We start from the raw sequence: 22,657 nt of genomic DNA, 5'->3' as shown, positions 1-22,657 counted from the left end.
TGGATTATGGCTCTAAATGACCCTGGAGCTCTCAGAATAGGCCGCCTTTCAGAAAGGCAGCATGAAAAGGTTGTGCTATTCTCTGGTAAAATAGGGTACTTTTATGTTCAAATGGAATGACCTCTCTCTCTCCTTTCTTTCTTCCTGTCTTCCCCTCTCTACCAATCACTCTCTCCATCTTCCTGTGTCTCAGAAAGAAGAACCGGTGCGTGCCGCTCTGCCTGAGGAAGGGAAGGAGCAGCTGATGTTCGAAGTGCCTCTGAACGACTCGGGTTCAGCTGGCCTGGGTGTCAGCCTTAAAGGCAACAAGTCTCGTGAGACTGGTGAAGACCTGGGCATCTTCATCAAGTCTATCATCCATGGAGGAGCTGCTTATAAGGTACTGCAGCGAGCAGACGTTTAACACAGTAGCTCAGTTTACAGAACTGTTGGACAACCTGTGTTTATTTCTCCAATAATTATGAAATCTGATTAAACTGCTTACATGGCTGTTTTTCTTTGACCTACTGATAAATTCCCCACCTTGTCTGATCTTGATTGGCCTTGGTTAAGCCTAGGTCACAACCAGACGTACGATTTTTTGGCCGTGCGATTTTTGGCGTTTCCCAAATCGCTGCGGGGTTTTTTTTGTTCGTGGAGAAAGACGCACGTTGGCCGTAAGTTTGTCTTGCAACCTGAAAAAAACGTAAGCGCCCGTAGAGTTTGTTTGACATGACAAAGAACCTCTGCGGCCGGTCTACGGCTCGAAAATCAGCACGTCACACGCGCGCCCTCCGTGCGTTTCTTGCACGTAGACCGGCCGTAGGAGCACGTACGGCCGGTTGTGACCTAGGCTTTAGGTTAATGTGTCTTGATTTGAGTGAAGGTTTTTTTTTTTTTTCCCTCCACTTTGGCTTACCAATCATTTTGTTTATTAATGCATTATTAGAGATATAAAAATAACTAGTGACTGACTATAGTGAGATACAGCCATGATAATGGATTAAAAAAAAAAAAAGGATGTTGAACCCGTACCAGAAAGCCATATGTCAGTGACGTTAATGAAGAGAGATTAACTGTGAGCCCTCAGGTTAAACAGGGCCTCTTCGTGGAGAATGTCAATAGCCTGATGAGCTGCAACAGTTGCATCTGGCGTCTTCCCTTGACCCCTGACCTTGGTGACCCTTGAATTTGACCTACTTAAGCAGATAGAGATGCTGTCTGCATGGTGCTGTGTGGACATGGGATTCAGTATGTGCAAGAGGACAGAGTGCTGAGAAGTAGACCTCAGATTTACAGCGTCTACACACCATCATCGATTATCTCTCCTGCTGTCCGTTCTTGTATTTCCAAACAGTCAAAACTGTTGTGGGCTTGTATGGGTCAAGGTTGGACAGTGGTTCATGCTGTCGTGGTTTTCTTTGTTAGTCCTAAAAAGTAACTATCAAGCATGTGTCTCTGTATTTGAGGTTGAGTTATTTATCTGTTTGTCTAGTAGCAGACTGTAAAACAGATCACTTTAAGTACTGATGACTCCAACATTATTGGCTAGGACAAGCCCAATTAAAAAAAAAAGTCAAAAATAAAAACAATGCGGTAATTTGCAAATCATGGAAACCCTATATTTCATTGAAAATGGAACAAAGACAGCACATCAGATGTTGAAACTGAGAAATTTTATTGTTTTTTGAAAAATATATGCTCGTTTTGAATTTGATGTCAGCAACACGTTTCAAAAAAGTTGGGACAGGGGCAACAAAAGACTGAAAAAGCTGTGTAATGCTAAAAAAAAACAAACCCAACCCTAATTTGGTTAATTGGCAGCAGGTCAGTAACATGGTTGGTATAAAAAGAGCATCCCAGAAAGGCGGAGTCTCTCAGAAGTAAAGATGGGGAGGGGTTCAACACTCTGTGAAAGACTGCGTGGGCAAACAGTGCAACATAGCGTTCCTCAACGTAAAACTGCAAAGAATTTGGGGATCACATCATCTATGGTACATAATATCATTAAACGAGTCAGAGAATCTGGAGAAATCTCTGTCTGCAAGAGACAAGGCTGAAAACTGACATTGGATGCCTGTGATCTTCAGGCCTTCAGGAGACACTGCATTAAAAGCAGACACGTGTCTGTAGTGGAAATCACTGGATGGGTTCAGGAACACTTCAGAAAACCATCGTCTGTGAAAACAGTTCATTACTGCATCCACAAATGCAAGTTAAAACCAGATATAAACAATATCCAGAAACACCGCCACCTTCTCTGGGCCTGAGCTGTTTTACGATGGACTGAGGCGAAGTGGAAAATTGTCCCGAGGTCTGACGAATCAAGAGTAGAAAATTTTTTTAGAAATCATGGACACCACGTCCTCCAGGCTAAAGAGGAGAGGGACCATCCGGCTTGTTATCAGTGCACAATTCAAAAGCCACCGTCTGTGATGGTATGAGGGTGCATTAGTGCACATGACATGGGTAGCTTGTACATCTGGGAAGGCATCCTTAATGCTGAATGATATAGATTTCAGAGCAACATGCTACCATCCAGACCAAATCTTTTTCAGGGAAGGCCTTCCTTCTTTCAGCAAGACAATGCAAAACCGCTTTCTGCACATATTAAAGCTGCATGGATCTGCAGTAAAAGAGTCTGGGTGCTAAACTGGCCTGCCTGCAGTCCAGACCTGTCTCCCATTTAAAACATTTGTCACATTATGAAGTGTAAAATACGACAAAGGAGACCTTGAACTGTTAAGCAACTGAAATTGTATATCAGGCAAGAACGGGACAACATTTCTCTTTCAAAACTACAGTAATTGGTCTCCTCAGTTCCCAAACGTTTACAGTGTGTTGTTAAAAGTAGAGGTGATGCAACACAGTGGTAAACATGCCCCGTCCCAACTTTTTTTGAAACCTGTTGCTGGCATCAAATTTAAAATGAGCATATATTTCTCATCTCATTATCTCTAGCCACTTTATCCTGTTCTACAGGGTCACAGGCAAGCTGGAGCCTATCCCAGCTGACTACGGGCGAAAGGCGGGGTACACCCTGGACAAATCGCCAGGTCATCACAGAGCTGACACATAGACACAGACAACCATTCACACTCACATTCACACCTACGGTCAATTTAGAGTCACCAGTTAACCTAACCTGCATGTCTTTGGACTGTGGGGGAAACCGGAGCACCCGGAGGAAACCCACGCGGACACAGGGAGAACATGCAAACTCCACACAGAAAGGCCCTCGCCGGCCACGGGGCTCGAACCCGGACCTTCTTGCTGTGAGGCGACAGCGCTAACCACTACACCACCGTGCCGCCGAGCATATATTTAAAAAAAAAAACTATACAATTTCTCAGTTTCAACATTTGAAATGTTGTCTTTGTACTATTTTCAGTGAAATATAGGGTTTCCATGATTTGCAAATTATCACATTGTTTTTATATACAGTTTACACAGCGTCCCAACTTTTTTGGAATTGGGGTTGTAGTTCTCTACAAGTCAGTTGGTCATACACGGAGTTGTTTAAGTCACCATGGGAACCACAGCAAAGCAGTGTAATTTTTTTTTTGCCAGCCTTATTACAAAAAAATCCCTTTTGCCAGTTTGTTAATGTTCACCAAGCGTGGCAGTAAATGATCAGTGTTTTGCGTTGCACATCTCCTAGACCTAACAACACTGACAGTTTGTCAGAATTTGCTCTTGGCTTCCAAGCATGTCGGGCTATTTGTGAATCAAGGCTGATGTTTATTCCAGATTGTAATTTACAAGTATTAATGAATTGATCAGTAGTGTATGATCCGTAAACTGGATACTCTCGGCCTCCCCCCTCTCACATGTGCCTGGATAAAGGACTTTCTAACTAACTGGCCCCAGACTGTGAGACTTGGCCCCCACTTCTCCTCCACCCGCACGTTGAGCACGGCTCTCCACAGGGCTGTGTGCTGAGCCCCCTCCTGTACTGCCTCTACACCCACGACTGTAGTCCGACTCACAACAACCTTATCGTCAAGTTTGCTGACGACACCACAGTGGTCGGACTCATCTCAAAGGGAGAGGAGGTCCTGAAGTTGGCAGCCTGGTGTTCAGAAAATAACCTCGCTCTGAACACCAAGAAAACCAAAGACCTCATTATTGACTTCAGGAAGCACAGCACCGACCTAGCCCCCCTCTACATCAACAACGTGTATGTGGAGAGGGTCCACACCTTCCGGTTTCTCGGCGTCCTCATCTCCGCCGACATCTCCTGGTCAGCAAACATTACAGCAGTCATTAAGAAGGCTCAGCAGCGGCTACACTTCCTGAGAGTCCTCAGGAAGTACAACCTAAACTCCAACCTGCTGCTGACCTTCTACCGCTCATCCATCGAGAGCCTACTGATGTACTGTATTACTGTATGGTACGGCAGCTGCACTGCTGTAGACAGGGAGAGGCTCCAGAGAGTAGTTAAGGCAGCACAGAAGATCATTGGCTGCCCTCTCCCCTCCCTGATGGACATTTACACCTCCCACTGCCTTAGCAGAGCTAAGAACATTATCAAGGACAGCTCCCACCCTGGCTTTGATCTGTTCGACCTGTTGCCCTCAGGGAGGCGCTACAGGTGCATCAGGACAAAGACAAATCGATTAAAAAACAGCTTCTTTCCAAAAGCCATAACCGCCCTGAACTCGGATATGCTCTGACTTTATAGTCCATTTATTTTACTATTTACTAATTTATAATGTGCAGTACTTTGTAAGGTGACTCTCTCTATGCAATACTTTTATAATGTGCAATACCTCACTCCATAATGTGAAACGCAACACATTCACCTCAGGACTGTGCACCTTACACACAACACATACATCTCAAGTCTGTGCACCTTACCTTACCTTGCATACTTCATAATGTGTAATATTTTATTTTATAATGTGACTCTCTCATGCAATAATTTATAATGTGACTGTCTCTGTGCAATACTTTATATGTGCAATACCTCACTCCATAATGTGTAACACAACACATACACCTCAGACTGTGCACCTTACACCCCCCTTCCTCTCTCTCTCTCTCTCTCTCTCTCTCTCTCTCTCTCTCTCTCTCTCTCCGCTGTTTGCACTGTTATTGGAGATGCTTTAATCTCATTGTACATGCGTATAGTGACAATAAAGGCATTCTATTCTATTCTATTCTATTCTATCCTTGAGTAGTTCCTCTACTAAAGGCTCCTTGGGAGAAGTTTGCTAAGTACAAGCTTGAACCCATCCTGTTTGTCCATATGTGCAGTTAGGCTGGGGGTGGGTGTAGGGGATGGGGAGATATCACACCTTTTTTTTTTTTTCCTTCATCATCTTCCTTATGTTAAATCCATGTGAGGAGAGGATCTAAAAATACCCAGCTATCCAGGAGGAGGTGTGTTTGTGTATGTGTGAGTATGTTTCTCAGTATGCAGTTTCATACGTGTGTGAGTGTTTACATCTAAAACCAAGAGCTGCTTTTTTGTATAAATGTAGGAGGCTGTCAGAGAGTCTTATCAGGTCTGGAGTCAGGGCACTTTGGTGATGCCAGAAGCACTTAATAACTTTATGGTGCCCCTTCGTTCCCCGAGCTCTCATATCAGCCAGGGCAGCCGTCAGACTACTGTAGCAAGGAGAGGTAAAGTGTGTGTGCGTGTGTATGGACTAAAAGGCCTGTTTTTCCTAATGTAGCCCCTGATGACACTATGCTGTAATTACAGAGCAGAGCTAGTGCTAGCTCCAGCGCATTAACGCTAATTAAAAACTCTCTGTGCCTATGCTAATTAGCTGGAAGTGTCCCGAGTCTGTGGGTGAGATGTGTCTTCTCCCTAGACTCGTGATCGAGAAAGAAGCGAGAGAGACAGACAGACAGGGTGAGACACAAGCATAACTTGCAGATTTATTGATATATCTACTAAAATCATAGGTCCCAAAGCAGATGGAAAATACCGAGAAAGTAAAAGACTATATCAGATCTGCCAACCTTTGCACATTTTGCGTAGGAGCTCAGACTTTTAGCATCAGAAAAGACTGGAATGTACTCAAAATTACACCAATCGTGCCATTTTCTTTTCTTTTTTTTCTTTTTAAATAGTCATAAAAAGAAAGATGCACTAATTAACAGTTGCACAAGTGTTTTGAACTCTTCAATATTACCTGACGCTCACTGGAAGCCTCGCCTCCTTCACACCGTCTCACATTAATGATTGATTAATCAGTGCTCGCTATAGACCCCTTGCACTGACGTCACATTTACCTGAGCAACCGTCGCTACCCTAGGCCTGGGGGACAAGCGAACTTTGTTTCCATACTGTTCACATATTGAACCCAAGCAAAGATGTCCAGCGTCTGTTGCTGTTGTCCAAAGAAAACTACAGCTAAAAAAAGTTCTACCGAATTACTTGGATAATCTTAGTCAGAAAAAAGCAAATGGTAGATATACACTACCGTTCAAAAGTTTGGGGTCACCCAGACAATTTTGTGTTTTCCATGAAAAGTCACACTTTTATTTCCCACCATAAGTTGTAAAATGAATAGAAAATATAGTCAAGACATTTTTCTGGCCATTTTGAGCATTTAATCGACCCCACAAATGTGATGCTCCAGAAACTCAATCTGCTCAAAGGAAGGTCAGTTTTATAGCTTCTCTAAAGAGCTCAACTGTTTTCAGCTGTGCTAACATGATTGTACAAGGGTTTTCTAATCATCCATTAGCCTTCTGAGGCAATGAGCAAACACATTGTACCATTAGAACACTGGAGTGAGAGTTGCTGGAAATGGGCCTCTATACACCTATGGAGATATTGCACCAAAAACCAGACATTTGCAGCTAGAATAGTCATTTACCACATTAGCAATGTATAGAGTGTATTTCTGATTAGTTTAAAGTAGTGCTGTCAAAAATGTCGCGTTATTAACGCGTTAACTTAATTTTAACGGCGATAATTTTTTTATCGCGAGATTAACGCTCTGTGACATGATGTAGGTTTTTCATAAGCTTTTGAAACTGCCAGGAACTTGGAACAGAGACTTTGCTTAGAAAAACGATAGCAGCTAGACTGTAATGCCACGCCCCGCACAGCCAGAGTCCTCTGCCCTCCCCCGAAGAGCCACGGTGCTCGGCTTAGGTTTTGTTTTCCCATCGGCGGCTCCAGCCCCACTTTGCAGTGGCTGTGACAAGACGTGTTATGCTCTGCAATAAAAAAAAACATTGGTACAACCAATGTTCGAACTATGCCGATATTTTCGGGGGGTCCCTTTTTTCCCTTGGGGGGGGTGCTTGCGCTTGTCTCAGAGCGCGGATCTCCATCGCGCGCTCACTTCGGATATGCAAATGCTTCCCATTACACACGATTGCTATGTCAATAAACATCATTTTGCCAATATTTTAGAGACCCCCCAACATTTCCCAAATCATGTTTTCAAGGGATCTCATGTCTGTTTCAGGGGATCTTGGATCCCCTTAGTACCCCCGTAGTTCGAACGGTGAGCAAGCCCATTCACTTTTTTATGCTGATAAGAGAATTACAATGGTTTTTCATGTGACAAAAATGTGCGATTAAATTGCGATTAATCGCGAGTTAACTATGACAGTCGCGACATTAATCGCGATTAAATATTTTAATTGCTTGACAGCACTAGTTTAAAGTGATCTTCATTGAAAAGAACAGTGCTTTTCTTTCAAAAATAAGGAAATTTCAAAGTAACCCCAAACTTTTGAACGGTAGTGTACGTGGAAATTAGAGTTTATTAACGGTTATAAGCCGTACAAAATTCCTCGAAACGACTGGAGTGACGGTGCAGATTTGTGGCCTAGCGTTAGCTACATGTTGGAATATACTTTCTTTTTCCCCCCAAAGAGTCCAGACACGGAAGAAGAGTTTAAAAAAAAAAAAACTACAAAAGCAAGAAAACCTTCTTTGTGTTAAGACATTTTTCCCCACTATCAGCCTTGGGGAACAAAATGTTGTAAAAGCTAAAGCATTTACCCTCAGAGGACTCCTACCTGAACTGTGGGCTCGATGGTATTCCCGGCCCTCCATGTCTCAGCAACTCCACAGACATCTAGTTACAGAGCTATTTGCACTCTGTCATTTATACAGTGATACTTATTGTTAAAACAATATCTGAAGTGTTATTATTTGTAAAATAACAAAATATCTTGCTCTAGACTTTCAAACAATGTTGTAAGATTTTATTTTTATTTTATCTAATAGCGGATGGTACAATAATTAAAAACGCTAACAGAATCAGCACATTCCAGTTGTAGCTGTAGTCATATCGTAACTATAATCACTCTTGTAATAGTAATTTCAATAAACGGTTAATGTTCAGTTCCCTCTTCATTTATTCTCTATTCAAAAGGCACAACTGAGACCCCTTTTCCACCAAAGCAGTTCCAGGGCTGGTTCGGGGCCAGTGCTGGTGCTGGTTCACAACTCGTTCAACTTGCGAGCCAGCTGAGAACCAGTTTGCTTTTCCATAGCTCGCGGTGCTAAAGGAAGCCACGTCAGTTACGTCGCTGTATACGTCAATTACGTCGCTACGTTTGCATAAACCTTGGCGCGAATATCGAAGCAAAAACAACACAGAAGAAGCAGCAACAACAATAATAATAATGGATGACTTCGCGTTTGTACAGCTGCTGCTTCTCGCTGCTTAAAAATGGCGATCTTTCGCGGTCTTATTATTGTAGTTGGTCTTAACAACTCCACCCCCCCGCTGACGTAAGCGGTTCTTTCCTCTGGCCCAGCAGAGAGTTGGTGCTAGCCTGGAACCGGTTTTTCTGGCCCCAGAGCCAGTTCTTTGTCAGTGGAAACAGAAAACCCGGTTCCAAACTAAGCACTGGCCCCGAACCAGCCCTGGAACTGCTTTGGTGGAAAAGGGGCATGAGTCACACAGGTTGATCAGTGTGTAACAGGCAGTAACAATTTTATCCAAAATAGTTTTTCCTGCCTTAGTCGATTTAGTTCCATTTCACATGCGTGCAGTTGTTGTAAAGTTCAGTCTGTTTGTGTAGAATTCTCTCGAACTGGGGGTTCATTTCTACACTCTGACTTCATGGTGACATTTTGCACAGGACTGGGTTCCTCTGCTAACAGAAACAAAGCTTCAAGCACCCTCTGCTCTTAATCTTTTCTGTTCTTTCGGGATATATCCCGCATGTCGCTCCTTGTTGGATTTTTTACTGAGTTGTGTCCGAGTTGTTTGAAACCAATCTGGGTTTTCCATGTCGAATAAGGAAGCTGCTTCACCTGTAAGAAAATCAAACACTTTCATGAAGAAGCTACCTCGAATGCGAGCAGAAAAAAATAAAACGAGATTCTTAAGCAAACTCTTCCATACTCACTTCCGACTTTCTATTATTTAAAAATAGATTTTAATTACAATCGCAAATTTCTCTGGAGTTTTCAGGCTTGGCACGTCTCATCGTATTCTCTTTAACCACTCATTTCTTCTGTGTTCTTGAAGCATTTGCTTCTCTTTGTTAACATTTTCCTTGATAGCGGGGAGACGGTAATGCCTTTTATCCATTTCTCAATTCGAACAACCAAAAACAGCGCAAAAATGAACCCTATTGAAGACAGATTAAGCCTTGCTTACATGAAAGGCGGTGTCTGTTTGACCCCCGGGTGTAATTATCAAGTGATGCGTGACATCATGCGCAAGGGGCCTATACTTAATGGATGCCCAGATGCAGTGCCATGGCATTCTGCCAAGGTGAATGGAGAATGTTTTACGTTCATCAGTGTGAAGTAAACTCTATCAATGCGATCGACTTAACAGGAGGCCACTGAAAATGATCAGAAAAGACACTTTCAGTTTTCAGACCACAAAAAAGAGAAAAGAAAGTATTCAATCTAACATGTTAGAAATAATGCTAATTGTTAGGATAATTAGATAGAGATTAAAAGTGCTGGGCAGCACAGAGCAGTGTTCAAGCAGTTTGAGGAACAGTGAAGTGTCGGACACTTGGAAGCATTTGATGTTTTATACAAGGGACGTTCAACGATCGATAAAAGGGTTATATTGAAAATATACTGTGTTAAGCTTGAAGTTTGAAGACGTCTGGCTGAAAGAGTCAGCTTTTGTCGCTCATCGCACACGCATCTGAGCTGGAGTTTATTGTGTGACGTGTAAGAGATATAATCAGCTGTACATTGGAGAAACCAAGAAAAGACTGGCTGAGTGTTTTTTCAGCATGTCGTACCATGACATCGAACCGTTTCTCCTTTCCAGTCGTAAGACACTTCACCATTGAAGTACGACATTAATAACCTCTCTTCATTGCTAGTTCTTGTTATGGGAGCAATGAAGAGTGGAAACTTAATGGAAAAACGGCTCATCTCCACTTTTAGTACTTTGACACCTCATGGAATTTAGGTTATGTTTTTGACAACTTTCATATCACCAACTCTTTTGAATATTAGCAGCCTCAGAAGCACTTTGCTTCTGGGACTTATGTCCGAAATGTCTCGTTTCTCCAGAAATACTGCAGAGTTCTCTTAACGACAGTAATTACACCTTGTATAGGACGGGCTCAGCTATAATGAAGACCGAAACTGTTCTGATGGGATGTATATTGTAATGTGTATCTCAATCTGGTCGTCAGTATTGGCATATTTTCCGATCTGATTCACTGAGCTATTTAATTCCTTAAACAGATGTAAAAGTTTAAATGGCTCCACGCACCTCAGGCATGTGACCCCAGGAAAGACAATGACTTAAAGCAGGCCAGCTTTAATATTGGTAACGGAATCAGCTTTGGGACCAAAAGGTTGCCAGTTTGATTCCCTGGACCAGCAGGAATGGCTGAAGTGCCCATGAGCAAGGTACCTAACCCCTAACTGCTCCCCAGGCTGGGTATTTTGTATGTCGTAAGAGCATCTGCTAAATACCTGTAATGGAAATGGGCAATATTATATTAACAAATCCCTTATTGTAATAATTTTGTGCACATTTCATTATTATAATCACAACTGACTAGGTGTCTGCTTCTGAGGCTTATTTTTAATGTCCTGTTAAAATACATTAAATATTACAAAATACAAAAAAAAAAAAAACATACACACACATACAGTGGTGCTTGAAAGTTTGTGAACCCTTTAGAATGTTCTATATTTCTGCATAAATACGACCTAAAACATCATCAGATTTTCACACAAGTCCTAAAAGTAGATAAAGAGAACCCAGTTAAACAAATGAGACAAAAATATTATACTTGGTCATTTATTTATTGAGGAAAATGATCCAATATTACATATCTGTGAGTGGCAAAAGTATGTGAACCTTTGCTTTCACTATCTGGTGTGATCCCCTTGTGCAGCAATAACTGCAACTAAACGTTTGCGGTAACTGTTGATCAGTCCTGCACACTGGCTTGGAGGAATTTTAGCCCATTCCTCCGTACAGAACAACTTCAACTCTGGGATGTTGGTGGGTTTCCTCACATGAACTGCTCGCTTCAGGTCCTTCCACAACGTTTAGATTGGATTAAGGTCAGGACTTTGACTTGGCCATTCCAAAACATTAACTTTGTTCTTCTTTAACCATTCTTTGGTAGAACGACTTGTGTGCTTAGAGTCGTTGTCTTGCTGCATGACCCACCTTCTCTTGAGATTCAGTTCATGGACAGATGTCCTGACATTTTCCTTTAGAATTCGCTGGTATAATTCAGAATTCATTGTTCCATCAATGATGGCAAGCCGTCCTGGCCCAGATGCAGCAAAACAGGCCCAAACCATGATACTACCACCACCATGTTTCACAGATGGGATAAGGTGCTGGAATGCAGTGTTTTCCTTTCTCCAAACATAACGCTTATCATTTAAACCAGAAAGTTCTATTTTGGTCTCATCCATCCACAAAACATTTTTCCAATAGCCTTCTGGCTTGTCCATGTGATCTTTAGCAAACTGCAGATGAGCAGCAGTGTTCTTTTTTGAAGAGCAGTGGCTTTCTCCTTGCAACCCTGCCATGCACACCATTGTTGTTCAGTGTTCTCCTGATGGTGGACTCATGAACATTAACATTAGCCAATGTGAGAGAGGCCTTCAGTTGCTTAGAAGTTACCCTGGGGTCCTTTGTGACCTCGCCGACTATTCCATGCCTTGCTCTTGGAGTGATCTTTGTTGGTCGACCACTCCTGGGGAGGTTAACAATGGTCTTGAATTTCCTCCATTTGTACACAATCTGTCTGACTGTGGATTGGTGGAGTCCAAACTCTTTAGAGATGGTTTTGTAATCTTTTCCAGACTGATGAGCATCAGCAACGCTTTTTCTGAGGTCCTCAGAAATCTCCTTTGTTTGTGCCATGATACACTTTCACAAACGTGTTGTGAAGATCAGACTTTGATAGATCCCTGTTCTTTAAATAAAACAGGGTGCCCACTCACACCTGATTGTCACCCGACTGATTGAAAACACCTGACTCTAATTTCACCTTCAAATTAACTGCTAATCCTAGAGGTTCACATACTTTTGCCACTCACAGATATGTAATATTGGATCATTTTCCTCAATAAATAAATGACCAAGTATAATATTTTTGTCTCATTTGTTTAACTGGGTTCTCTTTATCTACTTTTAGGACTTGTGTGAAAATCTGATGATGTTTTAGGTCATATTTATGCAGAAATACAGAAAATTCTAAAGGGTTCGCAAACTTTCAAGCACCACTGTGTTATATATATATATATATATATATATATATATATATATATATATATATATATATATATATAAAATATACACACGCGCGCACACAGTGGTATGCAAAAGTTTGGGCACCCTTACTGAAAATGTCTGTTACTGTGAATAGTTAAGTGAGCAGAAGATGAACTGATCACCAAAAGGCATAAAGGTAAAGACGAGACATTTCTTTTCAGCGTTTTATGCAGGATTTGTGTATTATTTTTGTTTTGTACAATTGGAGAGTGGAAAAAGAAAAGGAACACCATGTGAAAGTTCGGGCACCCCAATACATTTGAGTTCTCAGGTAACTTTTACCAAGGTTCCAGACCTTAATTAGCTTATTGAGCTGTGGCTTGTTCAAATTCTTCGTTAGGAAAGGTTAGATGATGCAGATTTCAAAGCTGTATAAATTCTCTGACTCCTCAAACTTGTCCCTAAAATCAACAGCCATGGGCTCCTCTAAGCAACTCCCTCGCATTCTGAATAATAAAATAATTGATGCTCACAAAGCAGGAGAAGGCTACAAGAACATAGCAAAGTGTTTTCAGGTAGCCGTTTCCTCAGATCGTAATGTAATTAAGAAATGGCAGTTAACAGATACAGTGGAGATCAAGGTGAGGTCTGGAAGATGATGAAAACTTTCTGAAAGAACTGCTCGTTGGATTGCTAGAAAGGCAAATAAAAACCCCTGTTTGACTGCAAAAGACCTTCAGAAAGATTTAGCAGACCCTGGAGTGGTGGTGCACTGTTCTACTATGCAGCGACACCTGAACAAATATGACCTTCATGAGAGAGTCATCAGAAGAAAACATTTCCTGCGTCCTAGCCACAAAATTCAGCATCTGAAGTTTGCAAATGAACATCTAAGCAAGCCTGATGCATTTTGGAAACAAGTCCTGCGGACTGATGAAATCAAAATAGAACTTTTTGGCCACAATGTGCAAAGGTATGTTTGGAGAGAAAAGGGTGCCAAATTCCAGGAAAAGAACACCTCTCCAACTCTGAAGCATGGGTGTGGATCGATCATGCTCTGGGGTTGTGTTGCAGCCAGTGGCACAGGGCACATTTCACTGGTCGAGGGAAGCATGGATTCGAATAAATACCAGCAAACTCTGGAAGCAAACATCACACCATCTGTAAAAAAGTTGAAGTTAAAAAGAGGATGGGTCCTACAATAAGACGATGATCCAAAACACACCTCAAACTCTACAATGGAATACCTCAAGAGGCGCAAGCTAAAGGTTTTGCCCTGGCCCTCACAGTCCCCTGACCTAAACATCATTGAAAATCTGTAGATACAGTGCATACCACTGTGTGTGTGTGTGTGTGTGTGTGTGTGTGTGTGTGTGTGTGTGTGTGTGTGTGTGTGTAAATTATTTATTTATTTTCATATTCTATCCACATTCACTGGATATGATCTGATTGGCTACTCTACTACCAGGCTATCAGCTCATATACAGTGGGTAGAGAAAAACAAAATGCCAGAGCTTGTTGCTGAACCAACCAAGGACGAAATGAAAACTCTACTCCAAAACAAAACCCCCAAAAATACACAAAAAAGCAACGAAATATGGAATAAAAGTATTTGATGGTAAGTGCATATCTTTTATCTGTCTATATAAAGATCCCTCTGTATCCTTGCTATGGTACGTACGTTCACGTTATCCGGCTGAAGTGACTCAAATCTGATTTTTTTTGCCTTAATGTGTCACAGATCTCATGTTTTCATGTCTGTGGACACAGAAATCCAATCTTTTCAAATCAAATTTGAGCCACTTTCAGATATGGTCCTAGATCGGCTCCGTATATGATTCATGGCCATGTGACATGAATGAGAATGGTCCGATCGGAATTCGTGTGGCTTTTTGCCCGTATGCATGCGCTGAGTGCGCTGTCTTCATCAGCAAGCACCGGCAGTGCGGCAGAACAACAATGAAGGAGAGCTACAATATCTGCGAAAACAGCAAAAGCTAGCCGTCTGGCTTTTTTTTTTTTTGCCTTCTCAGCCTGATCATGTACAGCTGACGAACTGTTTGCCACCCTCCAGAGCAAAACGTGTTCACTACTTGCACTAGCATGTCTATATATTCCGCTTTAATACCATGAATCGTCTCACAGAGATTGCACTTTTTTTGTTGGTGGTCATGCAAACGACTCACCAATGTGTGGCTTTACAGTGGACAGATGCTTTCACATTAGTTAGATACGGGTCTCTTGTAATTATGAATGTGAACCCTCAAGATGGGCAAATCTGATCTGAGCAAAAAATGGGAATTGAACAGTGTGTTTTAATGCAGATTAGGCATTCCTTTCTGTATGAACCGCTCCATTTAAAGATTGAAAGGCACGTAGCTGATTTGTACAACTGTATAATACACCAGTAAAGAAGTGTTGTTGTTCTGTGTGGCTTTTCCGTTTCTGTGTGGGTGTTTCAGTGGGATGTACTGGTGTCCCGCTGGGTCTTTTTTGCTTAATGAGCCATGTGCTGCAGGCTGGGTTGTGTTTTCACACCCAAGGGGCGTTTCGTTCTTGTCCATTTCTAACAACTTTCAGTTCTCTCACACACATCACAGTTACTGGTCAGATCACACCCTTTACCTTTGTTTTAAAATCTCACCGTTAGACCGTTTTTAAGGTGAGAGAGAGTGTGAAGAAATAAACCGAGGTTGCGAATCACAGCAGAGGCAGGGGACATGTGATAGGACAGGTTCGTTTTCTGACGGTTTGACAATACAAGCTTGTCTCATGTATTGTAGTGTCACAAGGAGAGATCTGCTCAGCCAGAAGCCACTGTAATCAGGGCGGATCCAGGAAAAAAGGGGGGGGGTATCCAGTAAGGCCAGTGATCATCCGGGGGCTGCCAGAGGCCCCCAGCAGCTCTACAGTTTTTAAATGCCCGGAGATGCATTTTGAGACATAAATTACCATTTAAAAAAATGTTTTAAAAGTAGGAACTTTCAAAACCGTTTTATTAGTCACTGAAAATGATATTGTCAGAGTTGCAGGTAAATGCGTAGAACATTATTACAAATGACATCTATAGTAATAGTTATGAAAGTTGCATTGTTATGTAATGCATTACCACATGACACTACAGTGTAGTACACTGACCACAAAACACCTTATAGCAATAAATTATTACTATTTTAGCAACTGCAATCTGAGCTCCTGTTCAGGACATTCAGTGTACAGATAAGACAGTGAATATACCCAGGAAAACTGAGGGAATGCAAGTGGCCACTTAAGACAGACCTTTAATACCGAGATAACTATAAACAAAGACTGCAAGAGTTGCATGTCTGTAATCCAAAGTCAGTAACTGCAGTCTGAGCTCCTGAGTCTAATAGACTGCGAGAACAATATAACGATTGTGTGAGTTGCATGTGAACAAGTCCGATAATAAGTAGAGATGCACCGATACCACATTTGTGAAAACCGATACGAGTATGAGTACTATCATTTCAGTACTTGCCGATACCGAGTACTACCGATACCGATACTGTTGATGTTATTAAAATATAATTTTTCAAAAATTGCAGCATTTGAATATTTAATAGGCCTACTTTATCTATTTCCCGTGAATGTTGTTTTCTAACTGGAGTGATCATGCACACGGGTTCACATTGACAATCTCCGCTGCTCCAGAAGCGCAGAGTAGCCTTGAGTCCACGTCACACAGCCAGACAGCGCCTCTTCACGGTAGCGCTTATCTTTTGCAACATTGTTACAATAATGTTGCAAAACCTAAGCGCTGCTGCGCTAGGCCTACTAGGCCTACATAACAATGTTGCAAAAGAAGCGCTACCGTGAAATGAAGAGGCGCTGTCTGCTGGCAGTGTAACGTGGACTACAAGGCTATCTGCGCTTCCGTGTGCAACCTCTCTCGATTGTCGCGCAACATTCACTCCCAGAAAACTACACTCATTGCAAATAGCCTACACAAAGAATTAAGTATTTAGCTGCTGCAATTTCTGAAAAAGAGGCGGCACGGTGGTGTAGTGGTTAGCGCTGTCGCCTCACAGCAAGAAGGTCCTGGGTTCGAGCCCCGGGGCCGGCGAGGGCCTTTCTGTGTGGAGTTTGCATGTTCTCCCCGTGTCTGCGTGGGTTTCCTCCGGGTGCTCCGGTTTCCCCCACAGTCCAAAGACATGCAGGTTAGGTTAACTGGTGACTCTAAATTGACCGTAGGTGTGAATGTGAGTGTGAATGGTTGTCTGTGTCTATGTGTCAGCCCTGTGATGACCTGGCGACTTGTCCAGGGTGTACCCCGCCTTTCGCCCGTAGTCAGCTGGGATAGGCTCCAGCTTGCCTGCGACCCTGTAGAAGGATAAAGCGGCTAGAGATAATGAGATGAGATGAATTTCTGAAAAAGGCTGCTATTTATTTGGATTAGATTACAATGTCCAACTTTCGAAGTCAAGAAAGACTTGCACTCTTGCAACATGTAAGACCGATTGTTGATGAAGGGAGGAGAGAGCAGTGAGTTACCACATGCAGCGTGATCATTTCACTCCGCTGGTCACTTACCCTCTCTATCATCGGCCTTCCGCAACATTGCGGTCTTGGTTGACTTAAGGGTTGTTCTGGTGGTGCGCTTAAACTACTCTAATTACATTTAGCAACAAGACAAGGGCGTGAAAGGGAGGAGCAGTGACCATCGCAACATCACAGAGAGCGCACAAGATAACAGTGGCGGCCGGCGACGATGTATTATTTAATTTCCATCGCCAGTAATGCAGACTAAAATATGCCCCCCCCCCCCCCCCCCCCCATGTGCATGTGCGCACATCCTGCTGTGTGCTGCAGGAGAGTTGAATGCCTCGAGCACGCTCTTGTTCAGTCGCAGAACTTGTTAGGCAGACGCTGTTGCTGTCCATCCGCAACATCGCGTCCCGTGCTCGTGGAGCTCCATACCTGTAGATGGGACGTCAATTTCCTTGGTCTTAGCGTTGCCCTCAACTGAAACAAGTTGGAAAACTCAATCAGCCATTTCTTAAAGCTCTCACTCTTCACTCTTAAACTCTCCCGGTTGGACTCATACTTAAAAACTCTGCCGGTTGGATTCACCTATACAAAAATCCGATTTTCATTTGTTTGTTAGTGAGTAGCCTGTCCTACAAAACCCTTACCTAGGCGAATAGCCAACATTAAAAAAGGACAACGTTGGGGATCTTAGCGTAGGCCTATCTGCATATGGCAGCGAAAGGGAGTGGAGTGTGGAGAGATGTTTAAAATGACAGTGTTGGGGAAAGATGTTGTGACGGCACTGTTTCATGACTACGCAAACACATCTTCGTCATGGAAAAATGGGTTGTTGTCGAACAATTTTTTTTTGTCTTCTGACGAAATTAGCCTACGCTCAATGCTTGAGATTTACAATTTTTTTCCTGGGAGAGGCTTTTTTTCCTCGAACGGACGGTGGCAAAAGGCGCTTCACGGAACACTATCGGCGCATGGTATAGCCTATCATATTATGCTCAAGCCTGAGCTCAACAATGCTTCAGTTTTTTTTTCTCTCTCGAATGGAACAAAAAGCGCTGCGGGGAACATTGGTATCGGCGCATGGGATCGGCACTGGTATCGGTTCATGGTATCAGCAACTGTTTGACAAGTACGAGTATGAGTATATTAGTGGAGTATCGGGGCCGATGCCGATGCCAGTATCGGTATCGGTGCATGCTTAATAATAAGTCTTCGTTCCCAAGACTCGGGATTTCGAGCAGATTTTCTTCAGAGCCGTTGCAAAAATCAACATCTCTCACAGACCTGTCCAGCTGCTGTCGTAAAAATCAAAGTGAGGTTCAGCCCCAAAATGGCACGTGTACCATGTACATACACAGGGTATAGTGAGTACAGGGATTCCCTATTAATGAATACGAGCAGTAGCCGGACAGCCGTCGTGTGTGTGTGTGTGTGTGTGTGTGTGTGTGTGTGTGTGTGTGTGTGTGTGCGTGTGCAGTAAGCCTACTGCAGCGTCTTATCATTTTGGCTTGTGAACATGTGTGTTAACGATACCATAAACATAAAAGGATGGTCCTGGCGACTTGTCCAGGGTGTACCCCGCCTTTCGCCCGTAGTCAGCTGGGATAGGCTCCAGCTTGCCTGCGACCCTGTAGAACAGGGTAAAGCGGCTACAGATAATGAGATGAGATAAAAGGATGGCGCACACCCTTTACATGTAGTCTACAGTGCAGTCCGGGAATACAGTATTTTATGTCGATGCATGAAGTTCTGGCGTCCTGTTAAAATCCAACAGGACTCGCCCAGCTTGCTTTTCGCTGCATTCGTGTCACAAGCAAAAAAAAAAAAACCAACCCCAGCTAGGAACCTACTAATAAATATAAATTTATAACCTAAACTCTTCAACTCAGTCCCACATAACGATTTTTGTTTTTTTTAAACCTTATGAATAAAAAAAAAAATGGTGAGCATATCTCGGTATCTGAAATACAGTCAAGTCACAATTCAAAGTAGCCAATGAACTAAACCTCTAGGTTTTTATTTATTTTATTTATTTGTTTGTTTTTTGGACTGGGTTGGGGACACACGCTGGGTAATCCACCATCTCTGGCCAAGCAGCCACACTCGCACAGCTACACCTCATTTAGCCATGACATCTCCATCAGGACACACAGTTGATGACCGAGGTTGTGGGTCACTGAGCCTGGGACTGTATGTGTCCCCTCCTGTCCATCATGATGAGTTATGGCTGTATCTCACGAAAAGACACCTTTGTATTTGAGTCTCATGCATACAGTCTCATTATACGTTATCACTGAGTGTTTGGTTTCAGCAATGTGTAGTTACTTACCAAATGCTCACTGAGATGACTTTTAAGGAATAAAACGTAACTGGAAAATAAACAACAGGGTAGTTTGAATGCTGTCATCTCCCTAAAGTTGATTATTTTCCTATAATAGCACAGCTTGAAGTGTTTTATTATCCCCTGCCCAAACGAAGTTTGGTGGGGGATATAGAAACAGGTTCTGTCCTGCTGTCCATCCGGTCACGTTTTCGTTTCCAGGCCAGATCTTTAAACTACTGAAGATCTCTTCATGAAACTTTGTCTACATATCAAGCAACACGTGAACTGGTGCCTTTTGTTATTTTGGATTTTTGAAAAAAAAAAACCAACCTTTTTTTAAAATTTTTACATTAAAAAAAATTGATTTTAACTTGGTTTCTAAGAGCAATGTTCGTTTCCGTAGCAAAACTATTCATGATACGGATTTGAAACTTGGTATACATGTTAACACAGTGATGTAGATGTGCCTTTTCATGCTAAGCAATTTGAGAAATTTAAATTTTTCATGTTTCCCTGGAAACAATTTCAGACTTAGTCTCTCAGGTTAGTCTTAAGGGTAGGGTTTTTGTTTCGTTTTGTTTCCGGAGAAGAACTTGAAAACTATGAGTGGTATGGTCTTGAAAGTTGGTATATGTGTTGCTTAAGTAATGTATATGTGCCTTTTGATACTAAGAAATATGAAAAATTTTTATTTTTAGCTCACTTGGACCAAACGTCCAGTGGGTTTATGCCATGGGCTGCTGAGGTCAGTGTAAAGAGGTCGGGTTGGTTTCCGCAGCACAACTTGAAAAATGTGACAAATAATATCTTGAAACTTGGTATATAGTTGGTACATAGGGCGGGAGATATAGATGAGACTGTCTTCTTGTTCTTTTTATACCACATCAGTATGGCAGTGATTTAAAAAAATAATAATAATGGCACCTCATACTTTTAATCGGTTAATAGTTACATGTAGTGCAGTCAAGTAGAACATCCTCAAAGCAAGTTAACTCTTGTTTTCACTTGTTACAGCAGCTATAAAGAGAGTAATTTCCTCACCAGTCTCTTTTTTTTTTTTTTGAAGTTAATATGACCAAGAAAAAAAAGTTAAAGACGTGAATGTAAATAACGAGAACTTTCTACAGCGCTGTAGGACGCTGATCGGTGTTTTTCTTGGCGTTCTTGTTTGTACAGGACGGTCGCCTGCGTGTCAACGACCAGCTGCTTGGGGTGAACGGAGAGTCACTCTTGGGAAAGTCCAACCACGAGGCTATGGAGACACTGCGCAGGTCCATGTCCATGGAGGGGAACCTCAGAGGGATGATCCAGCTTGTTGTTCTCCGAGCTGTTCTGCCCTCCAACCAGGTAGGTCCAGAGTGCTGCTCGCTTCACCACGTCACCCAGCTATAATCGCTCATCGTCTTTCCGTGCTTTTCTTGCTTCTCTATGAAGCTCCTGCCACTTCATTTGAGCAGTTCAGTCACAGGTGTTGATTATTCATAGCTTGAGTGCCTGTTCCTCGCTGTGTGCAGAGGATCTCCTTGACTGAGGTCAGAGCTATGCCTCTAGGGAAAGCAGTATCACTTCACAGAGGGACAAAGGTATTTTTGTGAGCTTATAAACCGTCATTGTGTGTTACTTCTCTGTTGAGGCCCACACTCGAGCGTATGAGTGCAGAATTGAATAAGGGAGGGGACAGTGGAGTGTTAGTGCCGCGAATTAGAAAGGTGGGATGAATACTGTGAGGTGCAAAGCAACACACACTTCTAACCTGACTTTTATTTTTGTTTTTTTTTCCTCTCTGCACCGAACCTTACTGATGATCGCTGTGTTCTGCCGCTGCTACTTTGCCCACACATGAATACTAACCAGCGGTGCTGTTTGATCCATTAAGTCCAGAGTTTAACACATTCCCACTCTGAGGGCACAGTGGAATACACTTTTCTTCACTCAGGCAGCACTCGCACACATCCACACACTCATCATGGTAGCACTTCAGAGTTCACTCAGGCTTTATTTTATTAAAGTTAACCCGTTTAATCCCAGGTGTTTTCCAAGCTGTATACATTTACACCTTGGTAGGCTTGTCACCTTTGACATTTTGTGGTGGATTAATTGTAATTGTCATACACATAATTGAAATAAGTGCATTAGTGCTATCTTCTATTGACTTCTCATGCAAGAATGATTGAATGAGTAAATAAATGCGTGTTAATCTTTTCATCAAGGTTTTTTTTTTTTTAAAGAGATAACGACATTCTATAAAGCAAGATACAATTAAAATATTTTCAGCTATATTTTTCAACTATATAATATGTTGGGCAGCATGGTAGTGTAGTGGTTAGCACTGTCGCCTCGCAGCAAGAAGGTAACGGGTTTGAACTCCACGGCCGACATGTCTGCGTGGGTTTCCTCCGGGTGCTCTGGTTTCCTCTACGGTTCCAAGATTAGGTAAAATACCCAGCCACTGAGATTGTACAAGTCAGTGCGTGCTTAGTGCCGGTCCCAAGCCCTGAAAGACTGGGGAGGGTTGCGTATATGTGCGTGTATATATGTGTGTGTGTGTGTGTATATATATATATATATATATATATATATATATATATATACAGTCATGGCGGCACGGTGGTGTAGTGGTTAGCGCTGTCGCCTCACAGCAAGAAGGTCCTGGGTTCGAGCCCCGGGGCCGGCGAGGGCCTTTCTGTGTGGAGTTTGCATGTTCTCCCCGTGTCCGCGTGGGTTTCCTCCGGGTGCTCCGGTTTCCCCCACAGTCCAAAGACATGCAGGTTAGGTTAACTGGTGACTCTAAATTGACCGTAGGTGTGAATGTGAGTGTGAATGGTTGTCTGTGTCTATGTGTCAGCCCTGTGATGACCTGGTGACTTGTCCAGGGTGTACCCCGCCTTTCGCCCGTAGTCAGCTGGGATAGGCTCCAGCTTGCCTGCGACCCTGTAGAAGGATAAAGCGGCTAGAGATAATGAGATGATGAGATGAGACACACAGTCATGGCCGAAAGTGTTGGCACCCCAGATTTTTTTCCAGAAAATGAAGCACATCTCCCAGAAAATTATTGCATTTACACGTTTTGTTATATACATGTTTATTTCCTTTGTGTGCATTGGATTAAAACAAAAAGAAAAAGGGAAAAAAGCAAAATTGATATAATTTCATGCAAAACTCAAAAAATGGGTCGGACAAAATTGTCGACACC

The 22,657-nt window shown here is 42.6% G+C and overlaps 1 protein-coding gene across 6 annotated transcripts in view; it reads left to right on the top strand.

Moving 5' to 3' along the window:
* Positions 1 to 22,657, top strand: part of pard3bb (par-3 family cell polarity regulator beta b) — a 920,021-nt gene that overhangs the window by 511,985 nt on the left and 385,379 nt on the right. For all 6 annotated transcript variants that reach the window (XM_060930186.1, XM_060930187.1, XM_060930184.1 and 3 more), the window contains 2 exons: positions 194 to 379; positions 20,641 to 20,811. In XM_060930186.1, the coding sequence (XP_060786169.1) occupies positions 194 to 379; positions 20,641 to 20,811 (357 nt within the window). The remainder of the gene's footprint in view (positions 1 to 193; positions 380 to 20,640; positions 20,812 to 22,657) is intronic.

Source organism: Neoarius graeffei, chromosome 9 (genome assembly GCF_027579695.1).
Source record: "Neoarius graeffei isolate fNeoGra1 chromosome 9, fNeoGra1.pri, whole genome shotgun sequence".
NCBI lineage: Eukaryota > Metazoa > Chordata > Actinopteri > Siluriformes > Ariidae > Neoarius > Neoarius graeffei.
The sequence above is the reverse complement of the archived record's forward strand: the minus strand, read 5'-3'. Positions and strand labels throughout refer to the sequence as shown.